The sequence below is a fragment of the Takifugu rubripes genome, chromosome 21 (assembly GCF_901000725.2).
Source record: "Takifugu rubripes chromosome 21, fTakRub1.2, whole genome shotgun sequence".
Lineage (NCBI taxonomy): Eukaryota > Metazoa > Chordata > Actinopteri > Tetraodontiformes > Tetraodontidae > Takifugu > Takifugu rubripes.
The window spans coordinates 561,232-588,417 of record NC_042305.1 but is presented as its reverse complement, the minus strand read 5'-3'; the positions used below and the strand labels follow the sequence as shown (position 1 = coordinate 588,417).

The window sequence follows — 27,186 nt, the reverse complement described above, 5'->3', positions numbered from 1 at the left end:
TACTAAGAGCGACACCTAGTGGACTCTCCCGGGTAAATGTAAAATGTTCCGGGTCGAGCTGTTCTCCCAAACCAGAGCTGTTTGTTGTGGTCCTGCTTCCTTCAGAAGAGCCCCCCAGGCAGGAGGATGGGGGAGGGAGGGATTACTGTCAGGATCATGCCTCAATTAAACCCAACCCAACTTTAACGCCCTCCACCTCGGCCCGCCCCGGGAGATGAGCTGTATTTAGACACCAAAGGTGGGGATCTAACTATTAGCGACACCTGGGGGGGGGCAAACATCTGCAGCATCTGGAATCAGGTCAACGTCACATTTGACTGAAGCTTCAGCTGATGCGCTGCCAGAAATGACGGAAGAAGACTGAAGCTGAGGAGGGTTCCTAAGCAACGTGCTCTCTCTCTCTCACACACACACACACACAGGCGCGCACGCGCACGCACACCTGCGTCATTTCCTCCAGTGAGCCCAGCTCGGCGCTCCCAGTTGAGCGGAGCTTCGCTGGTGGAAACAATCGGACTCTGCTGGGTTCATATTCGCATCGCAAGGTGCCATTTTGGGACGTGGAGGTGCACCGCGCGCGCGGCGGGGATGGAGAATTCTCCCGCAGCACGTGCACGGTCAGGCCGAGCCTCGTCCCAGCGGGTCCGGCTCATGTAGTGCACAACTTACAGACAAGCGCACTTTTCTCCGGCAGAGACCCGAGGAGAACTACCGGCACCGGCGGAAATGACCCGTCTCGCGCGGCCGCAGCGGGTCCCGCGCCTGGCGCGTGCACCCGCGGTCACCTGTTGAGGTATCCCAGCAGTTGCGGGCTTCGCGTCGACTTTGACAGAGGCGCGACCCGTCCTCCGGTCCGTGCGACGCACCGCCTCCCGGTATGGTGCAGGATGAGCTCTGATCCGGAGCGCGCTTCGCTCAGCGCACCGGGGAACTCGCGCGACGCGGGGAGCCGCGCGCTCTCCGCCAACGTCCGGCGGCTCCACAACGGTCTCAACCTCCTGCTCAGCGACCTGGAGCGGCAGCAGTTCATCCACTGCCTCAACGTGTACCACGCCAAGCGCAACGTCTTCGACCTGGTCCAGACCCTCAAAGTGATCCTGAACTCGCCCAGTAAGCGCCAGCTGCTGCCCATGCTGCGCGTGGCCATCCCGCGCTCCGACCAGCTGCTCTTCGACCAGTACACCTCCGAGGGGCTGTACCTGAAGGCCGACCTGCTCCCCGGCAGCGGCGGCGAGGAAGACCTCGGAGAAGACGGAGACTCGGCTCTGCAGAAATATGTCAGCTCCATCCAGGACCCGGCGCGGGGCCAGGACCCGCCGCGGGGCCAGGACCCGTCGCGGGGCCAGGACCTGCTGACCGCCGTGGCCCCGCCGGTCCTGGGGGGTCCTCGCTGTGACGTGCGCAGAGTCACCCTGACGCGCTCCAGGAGCCAGGAAGGCTTGGGCTTCAGCATCCGCGGCGGGGCAGAACACAACGTGGGGATTTACGTGTCCCTGGTGGAACCGGACTCGTCGGCGGAAAGAGAAGGTCTGCGGGTCGGAGACCAGATTCTGACCGTCAACGATCTGGACTTTGATAACGTCACTCACTTTGAAGCCGTGAAGGTAGGACCGGCTAGATCTAACAAATGTAGTTCCGATGTTGTTATTTGTGAATTAATCAGAGGTTTTTGGAGATGAGTTGGACCTTTGTGAGACTTCCTGTTCTCCTTCACACCACTGAACTGGCTGAACTGGGAGCAGAACTTACTGGGTCACTCCTCATGTTCCTCCTCCAACCCTAACCCAAAACCACAAATCTGTGATGACTGAGGAATTCATTCCAATCAGCAGATTCCAAAAGGTTCCGCAGATCTTTAGAACTGGGTCCCATGTGACCTCTGCCCCCACAGCTGAACCCCTGAAGGCATCAGGGCCCATAAACCTGCTCAGAAGAAGCTTTAGTCCTGTTTCAAGGGAAAGAGACCACCTGCCTGTCTGTCTGTCTGTCTGTCTGCCTGTCTGTCTGCCTGCCTGCCTGTCTGTCTGTCTGCCTGTCTGTCTGTCTTCCTCCCTGCCTGCCTGTCTGTCTGTCTGTCTGTCTACCTGCCTGCCTGTCTGCCTCCCTGCCTGCCTGTCTGTCTGTCTGCCTACCTGTCTGTCTGCCTACCTGTCTGTCTGTCTGCCTACCTGTCTGTCTGTCTGTCTGCCTGTCTGCCTGCCTGCCTACCTGCCTGTCTGCCTGTCTACCTGCCTGTCTGTCTGCCTGTCTACCTGCCTGTATGGGAGTGTCAGTATTTTACGCACCACTGCTGTTGCCGTGACATTGACTTATTTATTTTTAACATGCTACATGCTAAGCTAACCACGCGCGTGGTTCAAGCGTAGCAGCAGAAGAGCCCAATCTTGGTGCTGATCCTGCTGCTGGACTCAAAGCGGACTGTCGCTGTGGTGATTCGGCCCCGTTAGCATTAGCCACCTTAGCCCAGCCTTTTGTGCCCCCCCTCACATCTGGTTTGTCAGCGATGTTCTTCATGTGTTCACACTTGTAGTCGAGTCCTGACTCAGTCTTATTGTGGGTTTGGTGCCTTGCTCAACGGTACCTGGGCAGTGCTCTGAAGTTGTTCTGGCACCTCCCCCTACTATCAGAACACCTTCCATGTTTGTCTGCCCTGGGACTCGAACCAAGAACCCTCAGCTCCTCCGCCCAGCTCCCATCAGACTGAGCCCTAACCCGCCCATGTTATTAAAGCAATAAGACAAGTCCCCTTTCATTCCTGCACTAGGGGATTGTTTTGCTATGTGCCGCTATAAAATGTTAGCATTCAAGGACGCAGGAAACACCAGCGGTGGAAAACTGGTCCTCCCACAACTGCTCTGCTTTTTCATCCACACTGAGGAAACAGCAGCCAGGAGACACAGTGGGAACTCAATAACAAGAATATTAGTCCATCCGTCCTCCAGCCGCGTGTCCAGGTCCAGGTCATGGGGTGGCAGCTTCAGCAGGGAGGCTCAGACCACTCCTGGGGTCCCAAGGATGTAACCTCTCCCCGAGGAGGTGTCCTGGAGGTGTCCTGAGGTGTCCTGGAGGCGTCCTGAGGTGTCCTGAGGTGTCCTGGAGGCGTCCTGAGGTGTCCTGAGGTGTCCTGAGGTGTCCTGAGGTGTCCTGGAGGCATCCTGAGGTGTCCTGAGGTGTCCTGGAGGCATCCTGAGGTGTCCTGGAGGTGTCCTGGAGGCGTCCTGAGGTGTCCTGGAGGCGTCCTGAGGTGTCCTGAGGTGTCCTGGAGGTGTCCTGAGGTGTCCTGGAGGTGTCCTGAGGCGTCCTGAGGTGTCCTGGAGGTGTCCTGAGGTGTCCTGAGGTGTCCTGGAGGTGTCCTGAGGTGTCCTGGAGGTGTCCTGAGGCGTCCTGAGGTGTCCTGGGGTGTCCTGGAGGTGTCCTGAGGTGTCCTGGAGGTGTCCTGAGGTGTCCTGGAGGTGTACTGAGGTGTCCTGAGGTGTCCTGGAGGCGTCCTGAGGTGTCCTGAGGTGTCCTGGAGGTGTCCTGAGGTGTCCTGGAGGTGTCCTGAGGCGTCCTGAGGTGTCCTGGGGTGTCCTGGAGGTGTCCTGAGGTGTCCTGGAGGTGTCCTGAGGTGTCCTGAGGTGTCCTGGAGGTGTCCTGAGGTGTCCTGGAGGTGTCCTGAGGCGTCCTGGAGGTGTCCTGAGGTGTCCTGAGGTGTCCTGGAGGTGTCCTGAGGTGTCCTGAGGTGTCCTGAGGTGTCCTGGAGGTGTCCTGAGGCGTCCTGAGGTGTCCTGGGGTGTCCTGGAGGTGTCCTGAGGTGTCCTGGAGGTGTCCTGAGGCGTCCTGACCAGATCACCTTAACTGGCTCATCTCAACAGTGAGAAATAGCAGCTCCACTTTCACCTCCTCTCAGATGTCGGAGCTCCTCGCCCCCTCTCTGAGGCCGAGCCGCTGCCTGTCGTCTTGTCCTTTCAAACATTACTCAAGGTTCTTGACCTTGGTGAGGGTTGGATGACCTTCGGCTTAGCTCTCTCATCACGGTGACGCTGTGACCAGTTAGAGAAGCTGAACCGATCCATCGGTCAAGCTCCCAATCCATTCTTCCCTCACCATTGAGGTCCCCCAGTAGGATGACGGTAGTCCCCAAAAAGGGGCACCCTATAGTTCCCTAGAGGACTCTAAAAGGGGCATAGTCTAAACCACTGTTTGAGTCAGGACCTGCTCCTCAACCAGAAGGTGCAGTAAACTCCCCTTTCATCCACCTGGGTGAACTCAAACATACTGGTTAGAGGGGTTTGGGGTTAGGGTAAGCTGTCCACCCCTCACCTCAGGGAACACCCCTGTTGACAAGAGTCTGATCCATCTTGAGGACTTTATCTCTACGAGCTGATGTGAAGCCAGGAACAGAATCCCTCTACCTCTTCCCGACACCCTGGGTGGAACACTACTCAAAGTTCCACGAGCTGGTTTTATCAGGGAATGGGAGCGTCGAGGATCCTGGCTTGTCCTCCTGTGGGTGCTGGGCCATCCATAATAACAACAATCATAATGTCTGGTGAATAGTCCCAGAGGCCCCTAGAACAGCTGCCCTCCTGACCTTTTGACTGGACGTATCGGACCTGGGGGACGAGCGTGTCCTTCGGTCTGAACGGCATCTCTCTCTGCATCTGTGTCAGCTGCCATCTTTACATGTCTTTACTCCCCAATAACCTTTGAATGTATCGTTTTATTTTGAAGCCCTGGTAGCGTTAGCGTTAGCCTGTCCTCACCGTGACCGGTGTGACTGAAGGACCACCTGGGTGACTGAAGGACCACCTGGTCCCACCTACAGCACCTACGACTGCTGTTCCAGGTTACACAAAGGATGCCATGAAAATAGAAATGGACTGGCATCCAGAGAAAGGGTTTAATCAGCCGCAGCGTGAGGGCTCAAACTCCTCAGTAGTGATCTAACTTTGGCTCCTCTTTGAGTCTATTTTTAAACAACAAGAGCTTTTTCGTACCAGCAGAAAAATAACGTTACATAACGTCCAGCAAACGACTCCACGAGAGCCATCAGGCCCTTGACAGGATATAAAAAGCAGCTCTCGCTCAGATTACCTCACGCCGGATGGAGGAGGAGGAGGAGGCTGGATCACAGCAGTTCTCCTGGGGGGTCAGCTGGACTGTTGATGTGTTTGGGAACAGACCTCAGGTTCTCCTGGGGGGTCAGCTGGACTGTTTATATGTTTGGGAACAGACCTCAGGCTCTCCTGGGGGGTCAGCTGGACTGTTGATGTGTTTGGGAACAGACCTCAGGTTCTCCTGGGGGGTCAGCTGGACTGTTGATGTGTTTGGGAACAGACCTCAGGCTCTCCTGGGGGGTCAGATGGACTGTTGATGTGTTGATGTGTTTGGGAACAGACCTCAGGTTCTCCTGGGGGGTCCGCTGGACTGTTGATGTGTTTGGGAACAGACCTCAGGCTCTCCTGGGGGGTCAGATGGACTGTTGATGTGTTGATGTGTTTGGGAACAGACCTCAGGTTCTCCTGGGGGGTCAGCTGGACTGTTGATGTGTTTGGGAACAGAGCTCAGGTTCTCCTGGGGGGTCCGCTGGACTGTTGATGTGTTTGGGAACAGACCTCAGGTTCTCCTGGGGGGTCAGCTGGACTGTTGATATGTTTGGGAACAGACCTCAGGCTCTCCTGGGGGGTCAGCTGGACTGTTGATATGTTTGGGAACAGACCTCAGGTTCTCCTGGGGGGTCCGCTGGACTGTTGATGTGTTTGGGAACAGACCTCAGGTTCTCCTGGGGGGTCAGCTGGACTGTTGATGTGTTTGGGAACAGACCTCAGGTTCTCCTGGGGGGGTCAGCTGGACTGTTGATATGTTTGGGAACAGACCTCAGGTTCTCCTGGGGGGTCAGCTGGACTGTTGATATGTTTATATGTTTGGGAACAGACCTCAGGTTCTCCTGGGGGGTCCGCTGGACTGTTGATGTGTTTGGGAACAGACCTCAGGTTCTCCTGGGGGGTCAGCTGGACTGTTGATATGTTTGGGAACAGACCTCAGGTTCTCCTGGGGGGTCAGCTGGACTGTTGGTATGTTTGGGAACAGACCTCAGGTTCTCCTGGGGGGTCAGCTGAACTGTTTATATGTTGATGTGTTTGGGAACAGACCTCAGGTTCTCCTGGGGGGGTCAGCTGGACTGTTGATATGTTTGGGAACAGACCTCAGGTTCTCCTGGGGGGTCAGCTGGACTGTTGATATGTTTGGGAACAGACCTCAGGTTCTCCTGGGGGGTCAGCTGGACTGTTGATATGTTTATATGTTTGGGAACAGACCTCAGGTTCTCCTGGGGGGTCCGCTGGACTGTTGATGTGTTTGGGAACAGACCTCAGGTTCTCCTGGGGGGTCAGCTGGACTGTTGATATGTTTGGGAACAGACCTCAGGTTCTCCTGGGGGGTCAGCTGGACTGTTGGTATGTTTGGGAACAGACCTCAGGTTCTCCTGGGGGGTCAGCTGAACTGTTTATATGTTGATATGTTTGGGAACAGACCTCAGGTTCTTCTGGGGGGTCAGCTGGACTGTTGATATGTTTGGGAACAAACCTCAGGTTCTCCTGGGGGGTCCGCTGGACTGTTGATGTGTTTGGGAACAGACCTCAGGTTCTCCTGGGGGGTCAGCTGGACTGTTTATGTGTTTGGGAACAAACCTCAGGTTCTCCTGGGGGGTCAGCTGGACTGTTGATATGTTTGGGAACAGACCTCAGGTTCTCCTGGGGGGTCAGCTGGACTGTTGATATGTTTGGGAACAAACCTCAGGTTCTCCTGGGGGGTCAGCTGGACTGTTGATATGTTTATATGTTTGGGAACAGACCTCAGGTTCTCCTGGGGGGTCCGCTGGACTGTTGATGTGTTTGGGAACAGACCTCAGGTTCTCCTGGGGGGTCCGCTGGACTGTTGATATGTTTGGGAACAGACCTCAGGTTCTCCTGGGGGGTCCGCTGGACTGTTGATATGTTTGGGAACAGACCTCAGGTTCTCCTGGGGGGTCAGCTGGACTGTTGATATGTTTATATGTTTGGGAACAGACCTCAGGTTCTCCTGGGGGGTCCGCTGGACTGTTGATGTGTTTGGGAACAGACCTCAGGTTCTCCTGGGGGGTCAGCTGGACTGTTGATATGTTTGGGAACAGACCTCAGGTTCTCCTGGGGGGTCAGCTGAACTGTTTATATGTTGATCTGTTTGGGAACAGACCTCAGGTTCTCCTGGGGGGGTCAGCTGGACTGTTGATATGTTTGGGAACAGACCTCAGGTTCTCCTGGGGGGTCAGCTGGACTGTTGATATGTTTGGGAACAGACCTCAGGTTCTCCTGGGGGGTCAGCTGGACTGTTGATATGTTTATATGTTTGGGAACAGACCTCAGGTTCTCCTGGGGGGTCCGCTGGACTGTTGATGTGTTTGGGAACAGACCTCAGGTTCTCCTGGGGGGTCAGCTGGACTGTTGATATGTTTGGGAACAGACCTCAGGTTCTCCTGGGGGGTCAGCTGGACTGTTGGTATGTTTGGGAACAGACCTCAGGTTCTCCTGGGGGGTCAGCTGAACTGTTTATATGTTGATATGTTTGGGAACAGACCTCAGGTTCTTCTGGGGGGTCCGCTGGACTGTTGATATGTTTGGGAACAAACCTCAGGTTCTCCTGGGGGGTCCGCTGGACTGTTGATGTGTTTGGGAACAGACCTCAGGTTCTCCTGGGGGGTCAGCTGGACTGTTTATGTGTTTGGGAACAAACCTCAGGTTCTCCTGGGGGGTCAGCTGGACTGTTGATATGTTTGGGAACAGACCTCAGGTTCTCCTGGGGGGTCAGCTGGACTGTTGATATGTTTGGGAACAAACCTCAGGTTCTCCTGGGGGGTCAGCTGGACTGTTGATATGTTTGGGAACAGACCTCAGGTTCTCCTGGGGGGTCAGCTGGACTGTTGATATGTTTATATGTTTGGGAACAGACCTCAGGTTCTCCTGGGGGGTCCGCTGGACTGTTGATGTGTTTGGGAACAGACCTCAGGTTCTCCTGGGGGGTCCGCTGGACTGTTGATATGTTTGGGAACAGACCTCAGGTTCTCCTGGGGGGTCCGCTGGACTGTTGATGTGTTTGGGAACAGACCTCAGGTTCTCCTGGGGGGTCCGCTGAACTGTTTATATGTTTATATGTTTGGGAACAAACCTCAGGTTCTCCTGGGGGGTCCGCTGGACTGTTGATGTGTTTGGGAACAGAGCTCAGGTTCTCCTGGGGGGTCAGCTGGACTGTTGATATGTTTGGGAACAGACCTCAGGTTCTCCTGGGGGGTCAGCTGGACTGTTGATATGTTTGGGAACAGACCTCAGGCTCTCCTGGGGGGTCAGCTGGACTGTTGATATGTTTGGGAACAGACCTCAGGTTCTCCTGGGGGGTCAGCTGGACTGTTTATATGTTTGGGAACAGACCTCAGGCTCTCCTGGGGGGTCAGCTGGACTGTTTATATGTTTGGGAACAGACCTCAGGTTCTCCTGGGGGGTCAGCTGGACTGTTGATGTGTTTGGGAACAGACCTCAGGTTCTCCTGGGGGGTCCGCTGGACTGTTGATGTGTTTGGGAACAGAGCTCAGGTTCTCCTGGGGGGTCAGCTGGACTGTTTATATGTTTGGGAACAGAGCTCAGGTTCTCCTGGGGGGTCAGCTGGACTGTTTATATGTTTGGGAACAGACCTCAGGTTCTCCTGGGGGGTCCGCTGGACTGTTGATGTGTTTGGGAACAGACCTCAGGTTCTCCTGGGCGGTCCGCTGGACTGTTGATGTGTTTGGGAACAGAGCTCAGGTTCTCCTGGGGGGTCAGCTGGACTGTTTATGTGTTTGGGAACAGACCTCAGGTTCTCCTGGGGGGTCAGCTGGACTGTTTATATGTTTGGGAACAGACCTCAGGTTCTCCTGGGGGGTCCGCTGGACTGTTTATGTGTTTGGGAACAGAGCTCAGGTTCTCCTGGGGGGTCAGCTGGACTGTTGATGTGTTTGGGAACAGACCTCAGGTTCTCCTGGGGGGTCAGCTGGACTGTTTATATGTTTGGGAACAGACCTCAGGTTCTCCTGGGGGGTCAGCTGGACTGTTTATATGTTTGGGAACAGAGCTCAGGTTCTCCTGGGGGGTCCGCTGGACTGTTGATGTGTTTGGGAACAGACCTCAGGTTCTCCTGGGGGGTCAGCTGGACTGTTGATATGTTTGGGAACAGAGCTCAGGTTCTCCTGGGCGGTCCGCTGGACTGTTGATGTGTTTGGGAACAGACCTCAGGTTCTCCTGGGCGGTGGTTGTGTAACCGAAGCTTTTCTCTCACTGAATGACAGAACGGGCCTGACTCAGGCCCCTGAAGGGCCCTCAGAGGGGCCCCTGCAGGAGCAGTGACCAGTGCTGACGTCGGCCTGGCCCCACTCGTCAGCGCTCCTCAGCACAGTCCTCTCATCATCCGCCCACCTCTTCGGGCCCATGCAGGACTCACTCAGCTCCTCGTCCACCCACTCCAGCTGCTCCTGCCAACACGGCCTCCGGAACACTCGGTTGTCACCTGCTTCTGCTGGTGATGGAGCTGATCTTTGGCTCTTTCCAGGCTCAGAGAGAACATTTGGACCCAAAATAGGAAGCAGCGACTTCCTGGTGCTCATGCTCTGATGTTGTGGTCCAACAGAGAATTAGAACACTGAATGGAGGAGGAGCCGCCCGCGGAGACGCTCTTTGTCCGGCTGCTCCGGTCCCTCATCCGTTAGTGCAGCTCCAGTTGCAGACAACCATCACAGCCTTTGAATGAACTGGGTCACTCCTTCACCGCGTGAATGGGGGGGTTATTTTGGAGCAGGGTATCAGGGCTTCAAGGGTCCATGTTCTTCTCACACATTATGTTTGAGTAGGGTCACAAACTCACCAGCAGCCTGGATCTGGGATCAGGTCCAACAACAACCAGGACTTCTCATAGCTCCCAAAGCTAAATGAGCTAAATGAGGAGGTGTTGCCCTCAACTCTACTGGCGTCTTTGATGTAAAACAAACCTCCATATGCACGTTAGCATCAGAGGCTGATAGCACAGGACGTGGTTTTTGGTTATTGACTCGGATTCTTGGGGAAGGAAGATAACGGAAGGTTTCTGAAAACTAGCAGCTGTTTAGGTACCAGGAACCCCTGTGGTTCAGACCACAGCTGAGAGCAGCCGCCAACAGGTAAATCACATTTAGGGGTGGGAGGGGGGGTGCAGGGGTCCAGGGGGAGTCCAGGGGTCCAGGGGATGTGCAGGGGCCCAGGGGGGGTGCAGGGGTCCAGGGGGAGTCCAGGGGCCCAGGGGTCCAGGGGGAGTCCAGGGGCCCAGGAGTGCAGGGGCCCAGGGGGGGTGCAGGGGCCCAGGGGGAGTCCGGGGGCCAAGGGGCTCAGGGGGAGTCCAGGGGCCCTGGGGGAGTCCAGGGGCCAGGGGGAGTCCAGGGGCCCAGGGGCCCTGGGGGAGTCCAGGGGCCAGGGGGAGTCCAGGGGCCCAGGGGGGGTCCAGGGGCCCAGGGGCACCTTCAGGTCTCCTCATATGCAGATCTGTGTTATAGGAGCACCAGCAGTCTGGGCCCACAGCAGCTAATTAGGAGTCTTATCAAAAAGGAAGGTTTTCAGTCTGGGTTCAAACACTGGTCGTCCATGAAGAGTCAACAGGAGCTGAGCTCCATCTGAAGGACTCTGAATTAAATGTCCCCCTTGTCCTGCTGTCCCGGCCCTCCTGTCCCCCTCAGCCTACTGTCCCGGCCCACCTGTCCACCTCGTCCTGCTGTCCCGGCCCTCCTGTCCACCTCGTCCTGCTGTCCCGGCCCTCCTGTCCCCCTCGTCCTGCTGTCCCGGCCCTCCTGTCCCCCTCAGCCTACTGTCCCGGCCCTCCTGTCCCCCTCGTCCTGCTGTCCCGGCCCTCCTGTCCCCCTCAGCCTACTGTCCCGGCCCTCCTGTCCCCCTCGTCCTGCTGTCCCGGCCCTCCTGTCCCCCTCGTCCTGCTGTCCCGGCCCTCCTGTCCACCTCGTCCTGCTGTCCCGGCCCACCTGTCCACCTCGTCCTGCTGTCCCGGCCCTCCTGTCCCCCTCGTCCTGCTGTCCCTCCTGTCTGTAAACTCTTCGCTCCCTGTTTGACTTCTGTCCTCCTGGACCAGGTGCTGAAGGGGTGCAGAACGTTGGCCATGACGGTGTGTTCCCTGGGTCACATCCCTGGAGGCCACATCACCAACCACCTGTACAGCTGGGTGGACCCTCAGGGCCGGAGCGTGTCCCCTCCTCCTGATCCTGAAGAAGCCAAGCCCGTGCACGGAGCCAGTGTGGACGAGAGGACGGTAGGGACGTGATCTTACAGAAGGAAACGTGGGCATTATATGCACTAAACTACAGACATGTCCTAGCTAGGGGGCAGAATTTGAAGTCAAACCCCCCGACCCACAGCAGCTGGACATCCCCTGAATCACCTGCTGCCCCTCAGGAGCCTCCTCCTTCAGGTTTCACCACACAGACGCAGACAGGAAGACGTCCTTGGGTCTAAAGGAGCCTCTGGGAGCTGGAGGGACGCTCAGTTTAGGGTGACCGGCACACAGCTGGACTTCCTGACAGGAAGCTGCTCTTTACTCAGTGATTTCCTTTAAAAGCTTCTCTGATGCTCGTTTGAAACCGTCAGCTGGTGGTTTGAGGCTGTTGCTCTGCGTCGAGCTCCAAACCGCCTCCAGGGCGGTTCGATCATGTGACTCTCACACAAACCACACCTGAGCCCCAACAGGCAGGAAGCAGAGGTGACAGCAGAAGCTCAGAAGCTAACATTCAGAATCAGCCGCTAACATTCAGAATCAGCCGCTAACATTCAGAATCAGATGCTAACATTCAGAATCAGATGCTAACATTCAGAATCAGCCGCTAACATTCAGAATCAGATGCTAACATTCAGAATCAGCCGCTAACATTCAGAATCAGATGCTAACATTCAGAATCAGATCCTAACATTCAGAATCAGCCGTTAACATTCAGAATCAGCCGCTAACATTCAGAATCAGCCGCTAACATTCAGAATCAGATGCTAACATTCAGAATCAGCCGCTAACATTCAGAATCAGATGCTAACATTCAGAATCAGATCCTAACATTCAGAATCAGCCGTTAACATTCAGAATCAGCCGCTAACATTCAGAATCAGCCGCTAACATTCAGAATCAGATGCTAACATTCAGAATCAGCTGCTAACATTCAGAATCAGCCGCTAACATTCAGAATCAGCTGCTAACATTCAGAATCAGATGCTAACACTCAGAATCAGCCGCTAACATTCAGAATCAGCTGCTAACATTCAGAATCAGCCGCTAACATTCAGAATCAGCTGCTAACATTCAGAATCAGATGCTACATTCAGAATCAGCCGCTAACATTCAGAATCAGCCGCTAACATTCAGAATCAGATGCTAACATTTCAGAATTCAGCCGCTAACATTCAGAATCAGCTAGCTAACATTCAGAATCAGATGCTAACATTCAGAATCAGCCGCTAACATTCAGAATCAGCTGCTAACATTCAGAATCAGATGCTAACATTCAGAATCAGCCGCTAACATTCAGAATCAGCCGCTAACATTCAGAATCAGATGCTAACATTCAGAATCAGCCGCTAACATTCAGAATCAGCCGCTAACATTCAGAATCAGATGCTAACATTCAGAATCAGCCGCTAACATTCAGAAATCAGCCGCTAACATTCAGAATCAGATGCTAACATTCAGAATCAGCCGCTAAACATTCAGAATCAGCCGCTAACATTCAGAATCAGATGCTAACATTCAGAATCAGCCGCTAACATTCAGAATCAGCCGCTAACATTCAGAATCAGATGCTAACATTCAGAATCAAGCCGCTAACATTCAGAATCAGCCGCTAACATTCAGAATATCAGATGCTAACATTCAGAATCAGCCGCTAACATTCAGATCAGCCGCTAACATTCAGAATCAGCCGCTAACATTCAGAATCAGATGCTAACATTCAGAATCAGCCGCTAACATTCAGAATCAGAAGCTAACATTCAGAATCAGATGCTAACATTCAGAATCAGCCGCTAACATTCAGAATCAGATGCTAACATTCAGAATCAGCCGCTAACATTCAGAATCAGATGCTAACATTCAGAATCAGCCGCTAACATTCAGAATCAGCTGCTAACATTCAGAATCAGATGCTAACATTCAGAATCAGCCGTTAACATTCAGAATCAGCCGCTAACATTCAGAATCAGCCGCTAACATTCAGAATCAGATGCTAACATTCAGAATCAGCTGCTAACATTCAGAATCAGCCGCTAACATTCAGAATCAGCTGCTAACATTCAGAATCAGATGCTAACACTCAGAATCAGCCGCTAACATTCAGAATCAGCTGCTAACATTCAGAATCAGCCGCTAACATTCAGAATCAGCTGCTAACATTCAGAATCAGATGCTAACATTCAGAATCAGCCGCTAACATTCAGAATCAGCCGCTAACATTCAGAATCAGCCGCTAACATTCAGAATCAGCCGCTAACATTCAGAATCAGATGCTAACATTCAGAATCAGCCGCTAACATTCAGAATCAGCCGCTAACATTCAGAATCAGCTGCTAACATTCAGAATCAGATGCTAACATTCAGAATCAGATGCTAACATTCAGAATCAGCCGCTAATCACAGGTCGTCTGACTCCACTAAGCTAGCTAATCTTGTCTGTAGATCTTAAGATAAATGGCAGGATTTAGCCCCCCGGCATGATGATGGAGGCTGATTCGCAGGTCATCTCAGTCATTACCCCTCCCACAGCAGGTCATGTGACAGCAGCGTTGATCTGGTTGTGAACACAATAACTCAGGAAGGTATCAGCAGATCTTTCCAGGAAATGTTGATGATGCTCCGAACCCCTAACCCTAACCCTAACCCTCTAACCCTAACCCTAACCCTAACCCTAACCCTCTAACCCTCTAACCCTAACCCTCTAACCCTAACCCTAACCCTCTAACCCTAACCCTCTAACCCTAACCCCTAACCCTAACCCTCTAACCCTAACCCTCTAACCCTAACCCTCTAACCCTAACCCCTAACCCTAACCCTCTAACCCTAACCCTCTAACCCTAACCCCTAACCCTAACCCTCTAACCCTCTAACCCTAACCCTCTAACCCTAACCCTCTAACCCTAACCCTCTAACCCTCTAACCCTAACCCTCTAACCCTAACCCTAACCCTCTAACCCTCTAACCCTAACCCTCTAACCCTAACCCTCTAACCCTCTAACCCTAACCCTCTAACCCTAACCCTCTAACCCTCTAACCCTAACCCTCTAACCCTAACCCTCTAATCCTAACCCTCTAACCCTAACCCTCTAACCCTAACCCTCTAACCCTAACCCTCTAACCCTCTAACCCTAACCCCCTAACCCTCTAACCCTCTAACCCTAACCCTAACCCCTAACCCCTAACCCCTAACCCCTAACCCTCTAACCCTAACCCCTAACCCTAACCCTAACCCCTAACCCCTAACTGCTAACCCGAACCCCTAACCCCTAACCCCTACCCCTAACCCCTAACCCCTAACCCTCTAACCCTAACCCTAACCCTAACCCCTAACCCCTAACCCTCTAACCCTAACCCTAACCCCTAACCCTCTAACCCTAACCCTAACCCTAACCCTAACCCCTAACCCCTAACCCTCTAACCCTAACCCCTAACCCCTAACCCTCTGACCCTAACCCTAACCCTCTAACCCTAACCCCTAACCCTAACCCTCTAACCCTAACCCCTAACCCTAACCCCTAACCCCTAACCCTCTAACCCTAACCCTAACCCTCTGACCCTAACCCTAACCCGAACCCCTAACCCGAACCCCTAACTCCTAACCCGAACCCCTAACCCCTAACCCTAACCCTAACCCAAGGAAGGGTTAGATGTGGGTGATGTGGCTCTGGAGGAACTTTGACCTTTGACCTTCCAAACATCAGGGGTGATGATCAAAATAAAGCGTCCCTCAGGAAAGTGGGAAATTTACTAGAATACAATTTGCTTTAATTGATCACGGCTCAACCTTCTATGTTACATAGATGATGCTCCGACCCCCCACCTATGACCCTCCAGCTCAGACCCCCCAGCTATGACCCCCCCAGCTCAGATCCCCAGCTATGACCCCCCAGCTATGACCCCCAGCTCCGACCCCCAGCTCAGACCCCCCAGCTCTGACCCCCAGCTATGACCCCCCAGCTCAGACCCCCAGCTATGACCCCCCCAGCTCAGATCCCCAGCTATGACCCCCCAGCTATGACCCCCAGCTCCGACCCCCAGCTCAGACCCCCCAGCTATGACCCCCCAGCTCAGACCCCCAGCTCCGACCCCCAGCTATGACCCCCCAGCTATGACCTCCCAGCTCAGACCCCCAGCTCCGACCCCCCAGCTATGACCCCCCAGCTCAGACCCCCCCAGCTATGACCCCCCAGCTATGACCTCCCAGCTCAGACCCCCAGCTATGACCCCCCAGCTCCGACCCCCCAGCTATGACCCCCCAGCTATGACCTCCCAGCTCAGACCCCCAGCTCCGACCCCCCAGCTCAGACCCCCCCAGCTATGACCCCCCAGCTATGACCTCCCAGCTATGACCCCCAGCTATGACCCCCCAGCTATGACCCCCCAGCTCAGACCCCCAGCTCCGACCCCCCAGCTATGACCCCCCAGCTCCGACCCCCCAGCTATGACCCCCCAGCTATGACCCCCCAGCTATGACCCCCCAGCTATAAGTGTAGCTGGCCCCTGACCCTGAACCCTCTGCTCCAGGTGATCCTGCGGATGGATGACGGTCGCTCTCTGGGTCTGATGATCAGGGGGGGGGCAGAGTACGGACTAGGGATCTACATCACGGGAGTGGATCCTGGATCTGCTGCTGATGCTGAGGCACTGAAGGTACCACACACACATTTCAGCTTTTCTCAATGTCTTTGATCCCTTTGCTCTTTAGGAGGATGTTTTCAAGTTAAAAGCACCTTTTCTTGGTGCCTTCCTGCCTGTATGATGCAGAGTTAAGCCGGTTACACCGGAGTGCTTCATGCAGATCCACACCCAGCTCCTGGGGCCCTGACCTGGATCAGTGGTGGTCAAAGGAAGGCTGCTGCTCCACGCTGCCAGAGCTCAGTAGCTGCATCTGTCTGTGTCACAGCTAAGGTGCTAACAGGGTTAGCATGACATCGGGTCATCAAGCCAGTCGTAGTTCCTCATGATGGCGGACCCACTGATTCTAGGTCAGCTTTCTGCCTCAACAAGCAAACCACTCTCACTGTCCGTCCTGCCTGAGGCCCCGAGGCTCCCCTGTCAACCAGCACCTGACCCATCCGGCTGGGCCCCACTTTACTCCCCCTTTGCTGGATTAAGCTCAGCAGACTTGCTGGCTCAGAGGAGAGTGCTGCTTGAGGTGGCGTGTGCCGGTCTGGAGGCACCTGAACTTCTCCATACGGATCAGAACCCTGAACCCACAGAAGTTTGGTATGGTTGAGTATTGCAGCCACATGTTGGCAGAGCAGCTTGCCAGTGTTCCAGAGGGGCAGGCCGGTAGACCCCTCAGGGGTTCACGAGGAGCCGTAACCCTAACCTGTTACAGGTCAGAGGACGGTAGTTTGAAGATGACGAGTGGGTTTCATCCTGACTGGATGGGGCCCTGCAGGGTTCTGGGTGGGTGAGGTTGTTTAGAGTTCAGGTGCTGCTGAGGGGAGGAAAGGTTCCCCTTCACCTAGATGAGTGTGTCCATGATAGGGCGCACAGCCACACCGAGGGGACCTGGAACTTGGCAAACCGTTTCCACGGCAACCGAGACCTGTGGAGCCAACCCTTGATCCGACCCTTCTCCTCGCCCCCTGCACGGGCTTTGGGGTCCTCTTTGGTCTCGTCTGAAGTATTAGAACATCACCTGCACCTTGAAGTCCGCCGAGGTTCAGGTTTGATCACCTCCTAGAACTTGGACATCAACACACGACCACATGACCCCCCTTCATGGACTCGTGCAGCTGTTTCTGTCCATCGTTTCATGTTGACGTGGTTTCCAGCTGCAGGTCCACTCTCAGCAGAACACAACCTGACAAGTTCTGACTGTGAGCTGCTAGACCTCTGGTTTAGTCACTGGTGTGAGCTGTGTGGTTGTAATTGTTGGAGGACCTCTGGCACCATCTCAGGGGACTGTGGATGCTTCGGCTCTAAGCTGGGAGGCTGCAGGCAGCTGTGTACAGGACCCTTCTGAGGCTACACAAGCATCAGCTCAGCCTCCTAACCCTAGCCCAAACCATAACCCGAGCCCTAACCCTAACCCTAACCCCTAACCCTAACCCTAGCCCTAACCCTAACCCTCTAACCCTAACCCTCTAACCCTAACCCTCTAACCCTAACCCTAACCCTAACCCTAACCCCTAACCCTAACCCTAACCCCAACCCCTAACCCTAACCCTAACCCTAACCCTAACCCTCTAACCCTCTAACCCTAACCCTAACCCCAACCCCTAACCCTAACCCTAACCCTAACCCTAACCCTAACCCTAACCCTAACCCTCTAACCCTCTAACCCTCTAACCCTAACCCTCTAACCCTAACCCTGACCCTCTAATCCTAACCCTCTAACCCTAACCCTCTAACCCTAACCCTCTAACCCTAACCCTAACCCTAACCTAACCCTCTAACCCTAACCCTAACCCTAACCCTAACCCTCTAACCCTAACCCTCTAACCCTAACCCTCTAACCCTAACCCTCTAACCCTCTAACCCTCTAACCCTAACCCTAACCCTCTAACCCTAACCCTCTAACCCTAACCCTCTAACCCTAACCCTAGCCCTAACCCTAACCCTCTAACCCTAACCCTCTAACCCTAACCCTAGCCCTAACCCTAACCCTCTAATCCTAACCCTCTAACCCTAACCCTCTAACCCTAACCCTCTAACCCTAACCCTCAAACCCTAACCCTAACCCTCTAACCCTAACCCTAACCCACCTGGGAATAACCCTGTCTTACGTTGCAGGTGGGTGAGCAGATCCTGGAGGTGAATGGCCAGAGCTTTATCGTCATCTCCCACGATGAGGCCGTTCACATCCTGAAAACAGGACACCACCTGCAGATGAAGGTGAGGGATGTGGGTCGCCTGCCTCACGCCCGCACCCTGATGGAGGAGGGCCAATGGATCCAGAGCCGGGCCATAGATGAGACCACCGCTGCTGATGCCAGCGTGGGCGTCCACACAGCCGTGAGCGCACGCACCTGCACCTCCAGGTGAGCACACACCTCACGATAAAACCGATGCAGCGCTCATGCTGCTGCCGTGGGCCAGGAACACAGGGTTCAGAGGGGCTGATTGTTCTCAAGCTTTAAGACATAAAGGACGGTCTTGGTGTGTGTGTTGCAGACCATCATCAGCCAGAGCGACGCCTGGATCAGCAAAGGTAAGAAGCCTCGGCTGTTAATTAGCATTTGTGCTACCAGGCTAAGGAGATAAAGTCAGCTGGCCCTCGTGGAGGTCCCTGCATTTAACTCCTCATGGAGCCGCAGGACAGATCTCTGCTGATGATCTGGACCTGTGGTCCGTTGAAACCTCTGTTTTCATCTGAAGGAAGCTGCACCTTCAGGGCGCTCCGTTGCCATGGAACAGCGAACAGCGAGGCCTCTTATGTTGAGCAGCTCCTCTCATCCTCCACCCTTCTCTCCGTTGTCCCCTCAGCCAGCGGTGCACAGGTGTGGTGTGGGCCCCCCGGGGGTGCAGGTGTCCCTGGAGCAGCAGGCCTACATGCTTCTGACTGAGCCTGAGAGGGAGACCATGGCCTACTACCTGCAGGAGTACCAGGAGGGACACATCGCTGTGCAGGCCCTTGTCATGGCTCTGTTTGAGCTCTTCAACACTCATGCAAAGGTAGAACAACTGACGTCAGATCAGATCAACTGGATCAGTCAAATCAGATGGACATCCCTAACGTGGTTCAGTTTTCCTCGTGGTCCCTGAAGGGTCAGCAGGAGAGCAGATGTTGACTGTAGAACCAGAGTGGTGGTGACGCAGCTTCTCCCTCTCTGCAGCTGTCCATGTTGGCTGAGGTGAGGAGCCTGGTGGCTCTGCAGGATCTGGAGCTGTTTGACAGGCTGGTGGTCCACCACGACAGAGAGGCTCATCAAGCCTGGCACGGAGGCCTGGGCACAGTGCCCCCGCAGTGTCCCTGCAGTCTGGCAGCTCCTCAGATCCATGATCCAGGACAAAGTACCAGAGCGCTGGTGAGTCTGAGCAAATGTGCACCACTCTGGGAGATGGTCTCTTACTCTGGACACTCGGTCCTACTGGCAAACTGCTCCCATCCTGGAGCGGCTGCTTTGGTGCTGGTCAACCTGTCTGCTGGTCCAGTGGACGTAAACCCGTTCAAAACTGGTTTGATGTCAAGTACAACTGCTTAAGATGAGAGCATGTCCCTGTGTCCAGAGAGCATGTCCCTACGTCCAGAGAGCATGTCCCTACGTCCAGAGAGCATGTCCCTGTGTCCAGAGAGCATGTGTGTTCGTCCAGAGCGCATGTCCCTGTGTCCAGAGAGCATTTCCCTACGTCCAGAGAGCATGTCCCTACATCCAGAGAGCATGTCCCTGTGTCCAGAGAGCATGTGTGTTCGTCCAGAGCGCATGTCCCTATGTCCAGAGAGCATGTCCCTGTGTCCAGAGAGCATGTGTGTTCGTCCAGAGAGCATGTCCCTATGTCCAGAGAGCATGTGTGTTCGTCCAGAGAGCATGTCCCTATGTCCAGAGAGTATGTGTGTTCGTCCAGAGAGCATGTCCCTATGTCCAGAGAGCATGTGTGTTCGTCCAGAGAGCATGTCCCTATGTCCAGACAGCATGTCCCTATGTCCAGAGAGTATGTGTGTTCGTCCAGAGAGCATGTGTGTTCGTCCAGAGAGCATGTCCCTACGTCCAGAGAGCATGTCCCTACGTCCAGAGAGCATGTCCCTATGTCCAGAGAGCATGTGTGTTCGTCCAGAGAGCATGTCCCTATGTCCAGAGAGCATGTGTGTTCGTCCAGAGAGCATGTCCCTACGTCCAGAGAGCATGTCCCTGTGTCCAGAGAGCATGTGTGTTCGTCCAGAGAGCATGTCCCTACGTCCAGAGAGCATGTCCCTGTGTCCAGAGAGCATGTCCCTATGTCCAGAGAGCATGTCCCTATGTCCAGAGAGCATGTCCCTGTGTCCAGAGAGCATGTCCCTACGTCCAGAGAGCATGTCCCTACGTCCAGAGAGCATGTCCCTGTATCCAGAGAGCATGTCCCTATGTCCAGAGAGCATGTCCCTGTGTCCAGAGAGCATGTCCCTGTGTCCAGAGAGCATGTCCCTGTGTCCAGAGAGCATGTGCGTAGTTTTTCTTGATTGGGCTGCATTCATTTTACAATATTTGTCAGATAATTAGCGGCCGACCAGGAGCCCCTGGAGTCGGGCCCCTGCTCATGTCCTCTGAGTCGGGCCCCTGCTCATGTCTTCTGAGGCCCCTGCTCATGTCTTCTGAGGCCCCTGCTCATGTCTTCTGAGGCCCCTGCTCATGTCTTCTGGGGCCCCTGCTCATGTCTTCTGAGGCCCCTGCTCATGTCTTCTGAGGGCCCCTGCTCATGTCTTCTGAGGCCCCTGCTCATGTCTTCTGGGGCCCCTGCTCATGTCTTCTGAGGCCCCTGCTCATGTCTTCTGGGGCCCCTGCTCATGTCCTCTGAGTCGGGCCCCTGCTCATGTCCTCTGGGGCCCCTGCAGCTCACTCTCCCCTCATTTCGAGGCGCTGGAACTACAGAGTTCACCTGGAATGCCTCGGCTGTCCCAGCAGGAACCCCTCGTTGCTGCTCAGCCTTGTTGTTCTCACCACTCTGTCCTGGGGGACCAGCCTCCATCTGCTGCCTGCCTGAAGTGGCTGTGGGCCCCTGAGCTGCCGCACTTGGTTCTGGTGCTGCAGTGCTCCACTTTACCTGCTCTTTGTTTCAGGCTGATGGCTGTCTTGGTGCCTGGACAGAGAAGGACCGGGAAGAGGACGCTCCGTCCTTGCAGAACCTGGCTCTGGTATGGTCACATCTGTTTTAGGTCCCGTTCAGACACGTGGGGGGCCAAACTAAAGTCCCTCGTTATGAACATAATTATGAAGCCCCATTAGTGCTCCAGCACATTGGAGTCATTCCAATCTGAAGTTGAGTGTGTAAATGTTGTCCTCAGTCAAGGTCAGGATCTGACAATAATTTGGTTTGAGATATTGGGAAGGTTCATTTGGTCCTTTTGACCAGGGAACATTCGAGGTTATTATGGTCCTTATAATCTGCTGAAGGGTGATATTTTTCACAGCTTTGTTGATCTTCTGCTCTGAAGGGGTCATTGGAGAACCTGGGTTTTAGATGTGGACTCACTTTGCAGGGCGAAGTGCAGGCGACTGGTCCAAGGGTTGCCTTCCAGGCTCAGAACAGTCTGTCCAGAGAGGAGCTCAGCCAGAGGCCTTCAGCACGTGTGGTGCAGCCGAACCCCGGCCTAATCTCCACCGGCACCACTGGAACCACTGGGCTACTGCAAGACTGCCTCCAAAAATCCTTCAAATCCGTGCCCACCGTCCAGCAGTTGTCGCCGGCCCCCTCCCGCCGCGCCTGCCCCGGCTCCAGCTACCACACCTCCCTCAGTGCCCTCCACCATCCCTGCCAGAGCTCCACCCAGATCTATGAGGCCGAGCAACACATCCACTCACATTTGGCTCATTACTTTAGCCAGCATGCCGCTCCCCCCAGCAGGCCCACCTCTGGACACCACAGCTGCCCCCTCCTCCTGCAGCATCGCCACTCCTGTGGCTCCGTGAAACCAGACTCTTCAGTCAAGCTCCCGTCCAGATCCAGCTCTTACGAGAAGTCCTCCATCTTCTCAAAGTCTGCATCATCTTCCAAAGCTGCGTCTCCTATGGCCTCGCCTCATCTGTCGCCCTGCCCCTCGCCCTGCCCCTCTCTCGTCATACCGGCCGGCCCCCGCTGGGGTCCTGACCGGCCCTGCTCCCCGGCCCTCCCCCACAGAGTCCTTGTTGCAGATGTGAACCGGCTGTCTGCAGACTGCAGACCCCAGCAGAGAGGTATGAAGCTCATGGATTCTTCAGGATGTTCTGAGGTGTCACTGGGCAGCAGGCGCCGTGTTTGAGGCGCCGCCGCTCATTGAGAATGAGGCTTAAGGATGCATCATCCAGCCCTAAGCCCTAAGCCCTCCCCGAAGCTCCTTCCCTCTCGATGGTTGGGGTGTTTGTGTTGTCTGTTCAGGCTTGCTCCCCTCCCTGGTGGCTACATGAAGATGCTAATGCTGCTGCAGAGTGAAAGGACCTGAATATTTAATGTGTTCCGTTCTAACTGTTTTTCAATGTCACCCAGCTCTACAATAACAGCGAATAATAAAGTATTAGTCCTTTCTGTTAGCAGCAGGTGTGAGTTTAACCTCCGGTGTGGTCCTCCCACCTGCAGGGGGCACTCTGTCCCAGCTGTCAGACAGTGGCCAGACGCTGAGTGAGGACAGTGGGGTGGACATCGCTGAGGCAGGCGGTCTCATCAAGGACGGCAGCCCTCGTCCCAGCAAAATCCAGCAGAGCAAAGGCGAACACGCAGGGGCCCACGTAGCTCCTCCAGGACCCCTGAGACCAGTGAGCGCCCCCCATACTACCTTTGACAGACCTGCCTTCAGGGCTGTGCTCAGCCTGTCCAGATGATCAGATGCAGTTTTATTTTACTGAAGTTACTGAAGGAGTAAAAGAGGGTGACTGAAATGTTCTGCTGTGTCCAGCAGGCGTGCTCGCCGCTCCCGGCGCCCAGTGCCACTCTTGTCCAAGTGGTGAAGAACGCCAGCACTCTCGGCATCGCTATAGAGGGCGGAGCCAACACTCGCCGACCTCTGCCGCGTATAGTCACTATTCAGGTGAGGCTGAAAGGTTCATGACACCCTCTGGTCCCAAAGAGGCCTGTTGTCCTCCCGTCGCACGGTCCTCCGGTGGAGGTGTGTCCCGATCCTGGGGAGCAGGTTAGCATCAGCTGATCCCTGATGGAGGGAGCAGTTATTCATTAAATTCCATGACACTCGTCCTCGGGCTGATGAAGACTCACCTCAAGGCCTACAGGGGACGCGGCCCTACAGGCCTGGCCGTAATTCTGGGGAACTCTGGGTTCCCTAACCTCCGTCTCTTTGGTTCCCACATGCAGTGACAACAGAAGGGTCTCCCAGAAAAGCTGCTTAGCTCATTTATTAGCATGACGCTTGCTGCCTGTGCAGCTGAAGCGGAACACGAGTGATCGGATTCAGCAGCAGAGTTATGGGTTGACTTTTGTGCACAGTTACAAAATAAATACAGAAACATGAAGTAGGACTTGATCCTGAATAGTTGTCACATGACCATGACTCAGAACAAACTGATAATGGTCTTCATGTGTTCTGGTAGTTGGCCCAACATTCCACCCCTGAACCTGAGTAACACAATAAATTGAACATGGTCAGAAAGTCAGGCATAGCAAAAAATGATGTTCCGTGATCACACAGTCTTGTTAGGCCTGATTCTGAAACCAGGAGAGCTTTTGGTCACTTTGAATCTCATCTGACGCCTGAAGGTCCAACCTGGAAGCTGAAGCATCCACGACCCTCGCAGCTCCTGTCAGATCTTCTCTGCTTCCTGCCCTGCTGAGCACAGTGGCTCAGGGTGTCAGGGTCACCTGCCTCACCCGTCCTTGGTGGGAAGTCTTCTTCCTCCTGGATGGAGTGCTTGGACTCAGATCAGTCTGGTTCCTCCAGCAGCAGCTCAGTTCTTCACTTGAAGGGACTAAATGAAACCCCTGATGGTGTGAAAGCCAAACAAGCCAGCTGAAGCCAGAACCTGACCCAGACCATACGAAGTTGGTTAGGAAGAGCTAAAGCTGCGATCGCTGGCCAATGCCCAAGTGATCCAGGCTGATCAGAGCGGCAGTGAACTGGAAGCTGGGAGAAATGAGCCGCTCTTTAAAGCTGCAGATCCAGTCAGGCCGAAGGAGCCACAGGTGGGTCAGGAGGCACCTCGGACCCACCTGCCTGGGAACAGTGGCTACCATAACGCCACAGCAGCAGAGCGGGTCTCCAGGGGTGGAATGGACTCAGTCCCATTCAGATATTTTAGTTAAGGAGTGTCTGTGCTCCACAGGTGAACCAGATCTGGATCTGGAAGGCTGTTGAAGACTGCAGGCCAGTGCAGCACAGCTTCTTTGTTCCTTCTCATCTGCTGTCTTTCTGTCTCCTGTCTGTTGTCAGAAAGGAGGTTCGGCTCATAACTGCGGCCAGCTGAAAGTGGGTCACATCATCTTGGAGGTCAACGGTGTCTCACTGCGAGGACGGGAGCACAAGGAAGCAGCCAGGATCATCGCCGAGGCCTTCAAGACCAAAGAGAAGAACCATATTGACTTTTTGGTGGCAGAGCCGGGACTATAGTCTGACCCTGGTCCAGAGAGCCTGACCCTGGTCCAGAGGGCCTGACCCTGGTCCAGAGAGCCTGACCCTGGTCCAGAGGGCCTGCCCCTGGTCCAGAGAGGCTGACCCTGGTCCAGAGGGCCTGCCCCTGGTCCAGAGGGCCTGCCCCTGGTCCAGAGAGCCTGACCCTGGTCCAGAGGGCCTGCCCCTGGTCCAGAGAGCCTGACCCTGGTCCAGAGGGCCTGACCCTGGTCCAGAGAGCCTGACCCTGGTCCAGAGAGCCTGACCCTGGTCCAGAGGGCCTGCCCCTGGTCCAGAGGGCCTGCCCCTGGTCCAGAGAGCCTGACCCTGGTCCAGAGGGCCTGCCCCAACCTCATAAACTTAATCACCTATTGTAAAAAATGTTGATGTCCTAAGTGTAAAGTATATATTGGCATTTGCTGATTGCACTCCAAAGCAAAGGGTTTACTCCATATGTGTGAGACTATCTTCAAGAACCCAACAGCTGTTCCCTTTAAGTAGAGGAGCTGCAGGAGCCACTTGGCTGGAGGCAGAAATGTGAGATGTTCAGGATGTTTTATCGATCGCAGCCGGAATATTTACTCTGAACTTCAGTATTTTAGAGTGCTTGGCAGCAGCGGGGAGCCAGAAGGTGCTTCGTACTCTTACGAGCCGGCTGCTTTTCTACTAGAGCTTTAACTAAAACAGGAGCCTGCAGGTGGAACTGGAGGTGAATTATTGTAACCCTAACCCTAAACAGAAATATGACAACGGTCCAAAAGGAGATTAGCCGAGGTGTTGAAGACCCGCGCCTGGGCCGGTCCAGAACACAGACACAAAACAGGTCTGTGCTCCAAAGCAGGTCTTTGGGACTCCACGATGAACCCTGGTGTCGTGAAGGTCTGCACCCCAGCTTGGATGACGGGCTCCTGCATGTTCAATCATATAAAGGGAGGAGGGCAGGAGGAGCACAGGGAGGAGGGCAGGAGGAGCACAGGGAGGAGCTCAGGGAGGAGGGCAGGGAGGAGGAGCACAGGGAGGAGGGCAGGGAGGAGCACAGGGAGGAGCTCAGGGAGGAGGGCAGGAGGAGCACAGGGAGGAGCTCAGGGAGGAGGGCAGGGAGGAGGAGCACAGGGAGGAGGGCAGGAGGAGCTCTAGGGAGGAGGGCAGGAGGAGCACAGGGAGGAGGGCAGGAGGAGCACAGGGAGGAGGGCAGGGAGGAGCACAGGGAGGAGGGCAGGAGGAGCACAGGGAGGAGGGCAGGAGGGGCACAGGGAGGAGGGCAGGAGGAGCTCAGGGAGGAGGGCAGGAGGAGCACAGGGAGGAGGGCAGGAGGAGCTCAGGGAGGAGGGCAGGAGGAGCACAGGGAGGAGGGCAGGAGGAGCACAGGGAGGAGGGCAGGGAGGAGGAGCACAGGGAGGAGGGCAGGGAGGAGGAGCACAGGAGGAGGGCAGGGAGGAGGAGCACAGGGAGGAGGGCAGGAGGAGCACAGGGAGGAGGGCAGGAGGAGCACAGGGAGGAGCTCAGGGAGGAGGGCAGGAGGAGCACAGGGAGGAGGGCAGGACGAGCTCAGGGAGGAGCTCAGGGAGGAGGGCAGGAGGAGCACAGGGAGGAGGGCAAGAGGAGCTCAGGGAGGAGGGCAGGAGGAGCTCAGGGAGGAGGGCAGGAGGAGCTCAGGGAGGAGGGCAGGGAGGAGGGCAGGAGGAGGCAGGGAGGAGGGCAGGAGGAGCTCAGGGAGGAGGGCCGGGAGGAGGGCAGGAGGGGCACAGGGAGGAGGGCAGGAGGAGCACAGGGAGGAGCTCAGGGAGAAGGGCAGGAGGATCTCAGGGAGGAGCACAGGGAGGAGGGCAGGAGGAGCTCGTGGAGGAGCACAGGGCTTCCCTGCGTGCAGCCAGTAACAGCTGACGTAGTGCTCATGAGCAAGTGTGTGGAGTTGGATGTTCTCACCACTGGAAGTCCTGCAGAGGCAGGAGCAGCTGGCCCCGCCCACTAAGGAAGTCCTGCAGAGGCAGGAGCAGCTGGCCCCGCCCACTAAGGAAGTCCTGCAGAGGCAGGAGCAGCTGGCCCCGCCCACTAAGGAAGTCCTGCAGAGGCAGGAGCAGCTGGCCCCGCCCACTAAGGAAGTCCTGCAGAGGCAGGAGCAGCTGGCCCCGCCCACTAAGGAAGTCCTGCAGAGGCAGGAGCAGCTGGCCCCGCCCACTAAGGAAGCTCCAGCTGCCTGTTTGAGTTTAGCCTGACAACCATATTAATTAATAGGAAGATCATTGCATCCAGCAGGGTGGTGCAGCTGGAGCTCTGCGTCACCTCCTGACGGGTGCACGTGCACGTGCACGGTTCTCCAACATCTCTGTTAGATCACCTTCATGTGTTGCTGGATTGTGTAGACCATAAACACACACATAAATGACCTTAGAGCTCATTTCATGTTGGGTTGGAGGAACTTTTCATGTCAGGAATATTAATATTATCACCACTATGGTTTCTTTTCATTTTATGGTTTGATGTTTCACATCTGTTGAGGGTCTGAATATATAATGTCCCACACAAAAAGTGCTCGACAACGTAATGAGGCTAATTGACTTTTTGTAATTAGAAGACAGAGTTTAAAATGAGATCCTGCAAAAGCAGCACCTAGAGAAATGAGTGTTACGTTATATTAATGCAACAATCAGGTGTCAAGATGATGTTATTTACAATGTGTACAATCTTTAATGTATATACAGTTAAGAGGATATTTATGA

General features: G+C 55.0%; 1 protein-coding gene across 3 annotated transcripts; it reads left to right on the top strand.

Moving 5' to 3' along the window:
- The first annotated feature begins 311 nt into the window (after positions 1–311).
- LOC105419521 (whirlin-like) lies at positions 312–25,462 on the top strand. 3 transcript variants are annotated; one of them, XM_029829603.1, is made up of 12 exons: positions 312–1,604; positions 11,152–11,328; positions 15,814–15,939; positions 18,034–18,281; positions 18,415–18,451; positions 18,727–18,915; positions 19,077–19,268; positions 20,996–21,070; positions 21,416–22,109; positions 22,489–22,664; positions 22,808–22,936; positions 24,290–25,462. In XM_029829603.1, exons 1-12 carry the CDS (start codon positions 888–890, stop codon positions 24,464–24,466), a joined length of 2,937 nt encoding a protein of 978 aa, XP_029685463.1. In that variant the 5' UTR covers positions 312–887; the 3' UTR covers positions 24,467–25,462. The 3 variants fall into 3 exon arrangements, with proteins under 3 accessions (XP_029685463.1, XP_029685462.1, XP_029685464.1); XM_029829602.1 differs by having other exon boundaries at positions 22,805–22,936; XM_029829604.1 differs by lacking the exon at positions 11,152–11,328 and having other exon boundaries at positions 22,805–22,936.
- The last annotated feature ends 1,724 nt before the right edge of the window (positions 25,463–27,186 follow it).

Excerpts from the sequence above, each read along its gene's own strand:
- LOC105419521 (XM_029829602.1), top strand. The coding sequence starts at position 888 with ATGAGCTCTGATCCGGAGCGCGCTTCGCTCAGCGCACCGGGGAACTCG. Across the intron at positions 18,916-19,076 it reads TCTTCAACACTCATGCAAAG|CTGTCCATGTTGGCTGAGGT; the intron begins GTAGAACAACTG and ends CCCTCTCTGCAG. Across the intron at positions 22,665-22,804 it reads CTCCAGGACCCCTGAGACCA|CAGGCGTGCTCGCCGCTCCC; the intron begins GTGAGCGCCCCC and ends TGCTGTGTCCAG.